This window comes from Leiobunum rupestre, chromosome 5 (assembly GCF_980474605.1).
Source record: "Leiobunum rupestre chromosome 5, qqLeiRupe1.1.hap1, whole genome shotgun sequence".
NCBI lineage: Eukaryota > Metazoa > Arthropoda > Arachnida > Opiliones > Sclerosomatidae > Leiobunum > Leiobunum rupestre.
In genome coordinates, this window is record NC_143388.1 from 52,330,332 (window position 1) to 52,340,521 (window position 10,190).

At 41.6% G+C, this 10,190-nt stretch overlaps 1 protein-coding gene across 1 annotated transcript; it reads left to right on the top strand.

Annotated features, from left to right (window-relative positions):
- Positions 1–1,685: 1,685 nt before the first annotated feature.
- Positions 1,686–9,865, top strand: LOC149945269 (uncharacterized). Its single transcript, XM_090176472.1, has 2 exons — positions 1,686–6,885; positions 9,813–9,865. The coding sequence occupies exons 1-2, from the start codon at positions 1,686–1,688 to the stop codon at positions 9,863–9,865; spliced, it is 5,253 nt and encodes a 1,750-aa protein (XP_090032598.1).
- Positions 9,866–10,190: the final 325 nt, after the last annotated feature.

The window sequence follows — 10,190 nt, forward strand, 5'->3', positions numbered from 1 at the left end:
TATATTTTCTTCCGGAGAAAAAGCTTACTCTTCGAGTACAAGAGGGATGAGGAGTAGCTAAATATCGTTTTATTTTAAGTGACATCAAAATTGGGTTTTCCCGGTCGAAATGATTTTGATTGACCTTTCACATCTTTATAAGCGCAGTGACGTACATAATCTCTGGTACAAAATGATTTTTAGCAGCTAACTAATTTTCAATCAACGGATTTTTCAGAGGTACTTTCCAGAGTATGCTCGAAATTCTACACAATATTTTAAAATGGGAGAAGATTATTTCACGAAAATGAAGCAAGAAAATATCATCCTTTTTTGTTCAAGGAAATTTAAGCAGATGGAAATTGCGATGAAAAATCTGACATCTGAGTTTTATTACATAAAGGAGAACTATGACGTCTCTTTTGCTTATATGGTTTTTCCAAAAGGGGCCCGTGATTTCTCTAAATTTAATGAAATGTGAGTAATATTTTATTTTTAAAGAAGCATTTCAGAGTAAAAATTTGTACACATAATTTATTCACAAACCAAAAATGGTAGTTAATATTCGCGAAAAGATACAAACGTTCCTGAAGGACCTATAAGTCAGAGTATTTCGTAAGTTTAATTACTTTTGATTCGAAGTTCTATTTGGTCCGAATTTCGACTTTCAAATTTATTCTTGAAGACCTATTGGTTTGAGTATTTCGTAAATTTTATAATTACCTGAAATTTTATAGGGTTCAGATTTTTTTGCCTCATTTTAAGTATGAACGTTTCTACCTTTCCGCGTAATTTCATTGCATTACGCAGGTAGCAATAGCACGTGTAGATTTGGTAGAAACTAAGTTATTATAGTGGAACAAACGTGTGGAGAAATATTACACGTGGTCCACACGTGTTTCTGGTTTTTTTGTTACACCAAATGAAGTTTGCGCACAAATACTCGTAGTCTACACGTGTTGGTTTCGGTTACCGTACACGTTGTTAAAAATTAAATTCATGCCCCATTTTTTTGTATATAAAATAATTAACATGTGTCTAATTGTGTACGTTTAAAATTGTTATTAAGTGTATAATTGTGATTTGTGTAAATTTATTAACTTGTGTATTTTATTCTTGTAATTGTATTTATTTAGTTTTATATTTTTCGAGTTTCATTTCATTGTTATAATTTGTATTTTTGGCACTTACTGCCATATTGTTGGGGTCCTAATCCCTTCCGACGTCACGAGTTTGGAATGTTTGGGGAAATTTTGAATGGGTCTTGACCAATGGGAGTGGGGAGTAGCCTCGCTGCCCAAGATCCGGGTTTTTGTGGAAAAATTGGCCTCGTTTTTCTGGCCGTTGAAGAGGCAGTTGTAATTTTGAAAGAAAGAAGAGCGGCGGTTAAAAATTCTTTAGCTACCTTTATTTTTGTGCGCCTTTGTTCGGTAGTTAGCGGTTTTGAAAATAAAATGGTTTTGGTTTGAATTAACTTAACGTGTTCATCATTTCAATTCTTGATCACCCCTTAAGAGTCTCTCGTTTTTCAGTCGGCGAGTGACTTTAGTGTACTTTATCTAATTGCTCTCCCCCCCTTTTGCGTTTAAGCTTTTTCGCAACATTTTTTGGTGCCGAAACCCGGGAACGGTGATCGAGTGACGAAGTGGTGAGTCGAACGTGCGGTTAAATTAATTTGTGAAGCGGTATTAATATTAGTTAGAACTATGTCGAGTGAAGAGAAAAAACTAGCGCGCCTAGTTAGCCAGCGGGGCTCGGTAAAAACGTGGATAACTAAAACATTAGACAAGGTCGAGGCGAGTTTGAAGTTAGCGGAACCGGACGTAAACTCGCTAGAAGATTGGATCGGAGTTTTGAACGCGAAAGAAAAGGATCTTTTAGCCTACGACAAAGAAATTCAAGAATTCATGGAAGGCGAAAAACTGGAAGCGGAATTAGAGGTGACAATGATGTACAACGAGCGGCTTATCATCGTGCGGAATCAGGCCATTCGATACGTGCAGCGGCACCAATCGTTTCATCAGTCGGCGTACCAGCGAGGCCCCCCGGATCTCAGGCGCGAGGAGGACAACCAGTCTATAAGGAGCGTGGCGACGGCGACCGTTCCTACGGTGCGCCTCCCGAAATTGGAGATACCACGGTACGACGGAGACTACCTCAAGTGGCAAGCCTTCTGGGGACAATTCAAAACGGCGATCCACTCCAGAAAGGAAATTGAAAAATTAGATAAGTTTGTTTTTCTTAGAAGTTATTTAGAAGGGAAGGCCGCTAGGGCCATAGCGGGGTTAGCAACCACGGAAAACAATTATGACGCGGCAATCGAGCTTATTCAGGATAGATTCGGGAGACCGGAACTTATTATTGGTAAACATAAGAACAATCTCATTCAATTAAAACCAGTTACGAACTCAAATGACATTCAGGCTTTAAAAGATTTGTATGATTCTTGCGAGGTAGAGGTACGAAGCCTAGAGGCGTTGGATGTAAATGTTGATAGTTACGGTAGTTTTTTAGTGCATATTATCGGCGGGTTACTACCCGAAGACATTGTATTAGCTTTTGGCAGAAGTCAGGTTCATAAGCGATCAGAATGGGAATACAGAGATTTATTGAATTATGTACAAACAGAAATTACGTGTATGGAAAGAGCGCGCTCCCTTAAAAGAACCGAACCTCAATCTAAAATTGTCCGGGATAGACCAAATTATCAAAGTAGTAACTATGGTTCTAAACCAGCGAGATATAATAATAATAACAGGAGCGGGCTGCCAACGGCAGCGTCTTTAAGTGTAGGGGTCACTCATAAAATTCCTAATGTCAGAAATTGCCCTTTTTGTGACAGCGCGGATCATCCCCCACACCTGTGCGAGAAAAGTGTTACGGAACGTAGGGAAGTTATTTTAAACAAGCGGTTATGTTTTATATGTTTAAAAGGTGGTCATATGGCGGCTAGTTGCCATCAAAAATGGCGTAGATGTAGATTTTGCGGGTTAAAACACCACCAGGCGGTATGCGTCAGCAACGAAAATAGTGCTCCTAAACAACCCGAATCGTTCGTGAGACAGCCGGCCAACCCCACGGGGGGAGCGGCCGTAACAAGCGCGTGCGTCGAACGTCCCAAGAAAATGGTACTACTACAAACAGCGCGAGTGTTAGTCACCGACACGCGAGGAGAAAAATTAAAGTGGCGCGTGTTTTTTGACAGCGGTAGTCAAGTTAGTTTCATCAGCGAGAGTCTGTCGCGAAAGCTCAATCTCGAGGTCCTCGGCGAAGAGACCGTGGACGTGCATCGGTTCGAAGGCGGATCGCCCATTCGGTACAGGCGAAAAATCGTGCGGGTAAATTTGAGCAACCCCCGTCATCCTGAAAAGCGGTTTTCTATCGTCGCGTTGGAAGCGCGAAACATCTGTAACGCGATATTCAATTCGCCGCCACCAGACGTCATCGAAGAAATGGCCAAGCGCGGTCTACAACTCGCGGATGCGGACGAATCGGCTTTCGGAGTTCAAGAAGACGCTCCCATCGAAATTTTAATCGGCACGGATTACCTCTGGTACATCATCAACGACCAAGAGACGGAAAGATTAGGACCGGGTCTCGTCGCGTCAAATTCCCTCTTCGGATGGACAATCAACGGTCCGACTAACTCTACAGCGCCTTCTATCGGAGTCAATTGCGTAACGGTAATGCGGGTCGGTATCGACGAAGGTCAACTCTCCTCTCAACTACGATCGTTCTGGGAGTTAGACGCCCTCGGTATCGTCGACAAATCAACTAATCAATCGGAAGAAAATGAACAAACAATGCTGGCCTTCGAGAAATCAATCGCCTTTAAAGATGGCAGATATCAGGTAGCTCTTCCTTGTAGAGACAACGTAGAAAAATTGGGTGACAACTTCGAAGTAGCCGGTCGTCGGACGCGGAATCTACTCACGAAACTGAAGGCGAACCCGAGCGTATTTGAAAATTACAATGGAGTCATGGCGGAGCAGATCAAATCCGGAATCGTGGAAAAGGTCCCAGACAACGAATTGGTACCTCCAGCGGGGAGGCCAGCGTATTACCTTCCACACAGAGCGGTACTACGGGAGGGAAGCCTTACAACCAAGCTCCGGATCGTTTACGACCCGACCAGTTTTGCGAAAGGAACGCTTTCGTTAAATGACTGCGTGAAATCGGGACCAAACCTCCTACCGAATATGTTCACAATCTTGGTCAGATTTCGGGAGAAGAAAATTGCGGTGATAGCCGACGTCGAGAAGGCTTTCCATCAAATAAGCATCGCGCCGGAAGATCGGGACGCGCTCCGATTTTTATGGATTGGATTGGAAGCGGATGAAGATAAACAAAAGCTCGAGATCTATCGGCTAAAAAGAGTGCCCTTCGGGGTGAATGCGAGCCCCTTTCTACTTTCAGCCACCATCAGGCATCACGTCCAGGGCTATAAGGAGAAGTATCCTACCACGAGCGAAGCGATTCTCAACGAATTATACATGGACGATTTTTTATCTGGTTCGGATAACGTCGAGAATGCCTATAAACTGTCAAGCGAAGCCGGGACAATTTTTTCGGAAGCTGGTATGACGCTACGGAAATGGAGGAGCAACTCCGCGGACTTACTAGAACGGCTTGGCGTTAAGAAAGAGAATAACAAGGACCCCCAAGAAAGTTCAGGCAAAGTGCTGGGCCTCTCGTGGAACGAAAATAATGACGTTTTGCACTTTGATCACAGCGCGCTTACGGCATTTCTGGTTGATCGGAAGAATAATAAAAGATGGGTCCTGAAAGCGGTAGCGCGAGTATTCGACCCTCTGGGGTTCCTGACGCCTTTCGTCATGAAGGCTAAATTTATTTTCCAAGAACTTTGGACGGAGAAGAGCGAAGGGGATCTAAAACAGAAACGGGCCATCGCGTGGGATGACGAACTGCCACCGGAATTGTCCGAAAGATACAACAATTGGTGCGAGGACCTCCAAAATCTTCAACTAATTAAGATTCAGCGCCACATTTTTGAAGGAAAACGTAAAGAAGTAGCCCCGGAGCTACACGTATTCGTTGACGCGAGCGAAAAAGGCTACGGAGCGGTCGCCTACGTTCGGTACCGGGAGCCCAGCGGGAGAGTTCGTACCACCCTCATCGCCTCGAAGGGCCGAGTCGCGCCACTGGAAAAGAAATTAACCCTGCCTCGGCTGGAATTGATGGGCGCCCTTATTGGATCTCGTCTCGCAAACGCGCTAATACCAACATTTTCCGAGAAATTAGAACACATACGGTTTTACACGGATTCGACGATAGTACTGAGGTGGATCAGAGGACCACCGAAAGAATTTTTACCATTCGTCGCGAATCGCGTAAAAGAAATTCATCAACTAACGGATCCTCTAAATTGGAGACATTGCGAAGGAAAAACTAACCCGGCGGACTTGCCGACTAGAGGAAAGTCCTTAGTGGAGTTATCTAAAAGTCAACTTTGGTGGTTCGGACCAGATTGGTTCGTAAGCGGCGGAGAACTCACTTCGGGAATTCAGAGCGGCAGAGTGGATACCAAACTAGCGGAAATAGAGCTGAGGGCGGCCTACAGGGATGCGATCCAAGCCGTTTGCGTCATTCAAAATTCTATTGGTCCAGTACTGGAACTGGCCAGGTACAGCGAGTTAAAAGTGGTTCTGAGAATCACGGTTTGGATAAGGCGATTTGTAAAAATTATCACGGGGAAACGATCGAAAGAACCACTGTCGCCCATAGAAGCGGAAGAGATGATCGAGGCGGAGGAATACTGGGTTCGAGTCGTCCAAGAACAATCGTACGCGGGTGAAATGGCTAATTTGACGAATCAGAAAATGGTTCCGAGAGAGTCGTCACTTCTAACTCTCCAGCCGCAGCTTGACGAGAAAGGAATTATGCGCGTAGGAGGCCGCTTGACGGGAGACAATTTCACCTACGCGGAGAAGCATCCTCGTATTTTGGCGCCAACTCATCGCTTCTCCGAGCTCCTGGTCAAGCATCATCACGAGCGGTTGATGCACGGCGGAGTAAATAGCACATTGGTCGAAATAAGGGAAAGTTATTGGATTCCCCGGGCCAGACAGCTGATTAAAGGGGTCATACACGTTTGTCCCGTATGCAAGAAGTTCAAGGCCAAGCCTTCCAGCGTCGTCATGGCGCCCCTACCGGCAACAAGGACTACTCCGGGGCCACCATTTGAAGTGACTGGAACGGATTTCGCGGGTCCTCTCTATTCAAAGGACATGGACAAATGTTACGTGGCGCTTTTCACGTGCGCGGTAACGCGCGCGGTACACTTAGAACTGGTGTCGGATTTATCGACGGAAAAATTTCTACTCGCCTTCAGGCGTTTCATTTCGCGGCGCGGAATTATTCGGGTTATGTACAGCGATAACGCGATGACTTTCAAAAGAGCGGACGCCGATCTTGCCAAATTGTTTGAAAATATCAGGAGTCCGGAAGTAATAAATTTTTTCGGTGTTCACAAAATTTCGTGGAGGTACATCGCCGATCGCGCCGCCTGGTGGGGTGGGTTTTGGGAGCGACTCGTTCGCTCTGTTAAGGTAGCTCTCAGAAATGTGCTTGGGAAATCTAGATTAAATTTTGAAGAAATTCAAACGGTACTAACCGAAATTGAAGCGACCATTAATTCTCGCCCACTCACTTTTGTTTACGGGGACGCCAAGGAGCCAATACCTTTAACCCCCGCCCATTTCTTAGTCGGTCAGAGGTTGACCGTACTACCTTCTCAGGTTTTCGGGAAAAATGAACGGTTAAATCCCAAAGAGGAACAATTAAAAATTCGGTTAAAACACCGTCAAAGTTTGTTGGATCAATTTTGGACAAAGTGGAAGAGTAATTATATGTTGGAACTGCCTTCCGCGCACAATGTTAAAAAATGTAAACCTACGAAAGAATTAAAAATTGGTGATTTTGTTTTAATTGAGGAGCCTAAGCTTCCTCGCCTAATGTGGAGATATGGTATAGTGGATGAGTTTGGTAAAGGAATTAGATCGTGCATTGTAAGATTACCAAATGGCACTAAGATTAGACGGCCTGTGCAAATGTTATACCATATAGAGTATTAATATTTAATTTTCTTATTTTTCTTGACCATTCTGGTCAAGGGCGGGAGTCTGTTAAAAATTAAATTCATGCCCCATTTTTTTGTATATAAAATAATTAACATGTGTCTAATTGTGTACGTTTAAAATTGTTATTAAGTGTATAATTGTGATTTGTGTAAATTTATTAACTTGTGTATTTTATTCTTGTAATTGTATTTATTTAGTTTTATATTTTTCGAGTTTCATTTCATTGTTATAATTTGTATTTTTGGCACTTACTGCCATATTGTTGGGGTCCTAATCCCTTCCGACGTCACGAGTTTGGAATGTTTGGGGAAATTTTGAATGGGTCTTGACCAATGGGAGTGGGGAGTAGCCTCGCTGCCCAAGATCCGGGTTTTTGTGGAAAAATTGGCCTCGTTTTTCTGGCCGTTGAAGAGGCAGTTGTAATTTTGAAAGAAAGAAGAGCGGCGGTTAAAAATTCTTTAGCTACCTTTATTTTTTGTGCGCCTTTGTTCGGTAGTTAGCGGTTTTGAAAATAAAATGGTTTTGGTTTGAATTAACTTAACGTGTTCATCATTTCAATTCTTGATCACCCCTTAAGAGTCTCTCGTTTTTCAGTCGGCGAGTGACTTTAGTGTACTTTATCTAATTGCTCTCCCCCCATTTTGCGTTTAAGCTTTTTCGCAACACACGTAACGAAATTCGCGCACAAATACTCGTGGCCTACACGTTTTGGTTTCGGTTATGTAACGCTTTTCTACTACTAATATAGGCCTATAGGTGCCTAGCGTTGACATATACTACTACTATGCTACTAGATTAAAATAGTTAGTAAGGACGCTAATGAATTATTAAATAAGGACACGTTTTTGTCATACCCAGATTCTGATTTAATGATCAACTACTAAATTTACTATTAGACAAACATATCGAATTGAACTACTAACTAAAAACCAAACAATACCGCTAACAAATAAAATACTACTATATTAATTTACATGACCCCCAAAATAACTACATGGAGCATGCACTCGACCAATGCCAGACTACTAAAAATACGCGGTATACTATGTACACTTATTGCGCCATATAAAAAGTACTCATCACTATTCTTGATTATTGTGGGTCTCGAGACTTGAAAATAAAATGAAAAATATAGATGCGAGGAGAGAGTTCGTAGAGTTGAAGAGACGAGTTGAAGGCTTGAGACGTTGGAGATACGATGAGGCTACTACTATCGTCAACGAGAAGTCGTTGTGGTGATGGGCAGAGGAAAACCATGGTCCGGCGATAACTGCTCAATTGGCTGGAGACATTCATAGTTTGCGACCAGCGCGAAAACTATGTTCCTTTTATTAAGGTCATGCGGAGCGGTGTTTTAAGATCATCCTTCACTTTCGGTCCGGAGATACGGTTCCTCTTCTCTCTTCTTTTCTTCTTGTCTCCCAGTTTTGTTGTATTAACCACGTGACTTTTTGGGTCCAACCTGATTTTTTCGTTACCCAATCGAATTACTATGACGGGCTGTCACGTGGTGGGACACTATGATTTGACCAATCAACAAATTTCAACGTAGGGCTTTATTTCAAGCCCCCATGTGTTTCACATGTGTTTCACTTTCTTGAGATCACAAGACGCGCACACATTCGGTGACAATTACACCAAACAATAATATCGAGGCGCACTACTATAATTGTAAGCATTGGTCGAGAAAATCTGGCAAAGGTTCGAGTTCAATAATAAATACACGTGGCATGCACACTATACGCTATTCACCGTCGATTCTAAAGACGATCGTAAAACTATAAATCAGAGCCTGGATTGACAGGAGGGCAATTTCGGGCATCTATAGAGATTCCTTTTAGCAGAATAGTAACAATGGAACCACGTTGCATCCGTCTTTTGGCCTTTCGCTAACTACTTCTTATTCCTACAAACTATCCAACGCGACTATATGGGGATGCCGAGGGACGTAAAATAATTGTTTCCCTAACAAAATTTAAAAGAAGGGTAACGTATGGAAAAATATTCGTTACAGTTACCGTACGCGTAACAAAATTTGTGCACAAATACTCGTGGTATACACGTGTTGGTTTCGGTTACCGTACACATAAAGATATTCAAATACAAGTGGTCTGCACGGGTTTTTCTGGTTTAAAATAAAACACCAATGCCATATAGTATTTCACGTTTGCAAAATGGTCTACAGGAGGGTGTGTTTGCTTAGTGTGCCGCACAAAATATAATTAATAAGGCACTTAATTATCTATGTAGATGGTTAATTATCATAGGCGAAGATATTATGAAATGTAATTTTTTAACCTAATGTTTATTTTACAAGGTTTAGTTTTTCATTCAGCTGTTAAATAAGAGTTATTGAAGATTTAGTTATATTTATATCAGTGTTAAGTATCTGTTTTTTAGTCCCTTATCCAAAGGTGGTTTTCTGAACTTTAATTTATAAAATTGTATTTGTGTTTAATTCTTTACACAGTTTAAAGTGAAGTTTGATGAATCAACGATAATCCCCGTTTTTCCACCACGTTTAAAAGATGGTAGGGGAGATTTGTACTAAGTACGATTAAAATATGTGAGGATATTTTTAGATTAAGTTTCTACCCCTTTTAATATCGTTTTATTTTAATATTTGATAAATCAAGAACGTTTTTTTAAATTAAATGATCTTGAATTAAAATGTTGTTCCATAGAGATTAAATTACTTAAAATTACTACTTTTGGTCTTTTTTGCTTTTTTAGGGTTAATCTTTTGCGTGAAATTGGCCTTTTGGAGAAATGGAATTCTGAAATGATGTCCGAATATTTAGAGCAGAGAAAACAGTCTCTCTCTGGAATCAACACATCAGCTTTAATTAACTGGGACAATATTTTTCGTCTATTTCTCATTTATTTCGTAATTAACGTGTTTAATGTTCTGTATTGTTTCGCAAGTTCCAAGTACAAAAAATATCGCATGGCTGCTTTGTAACCGTCATCATCTTTAATAGTTCTTGAATTAAAATTAATTTAAAAAAGTTTTTCTTATCCGAGAATATAGACTCTGTAAAGGAAAAAATAAAATTGGTGACCAAAATAGCGTTGTGCAGAATTCAATTACACGTAAACTGTTATCTCCTT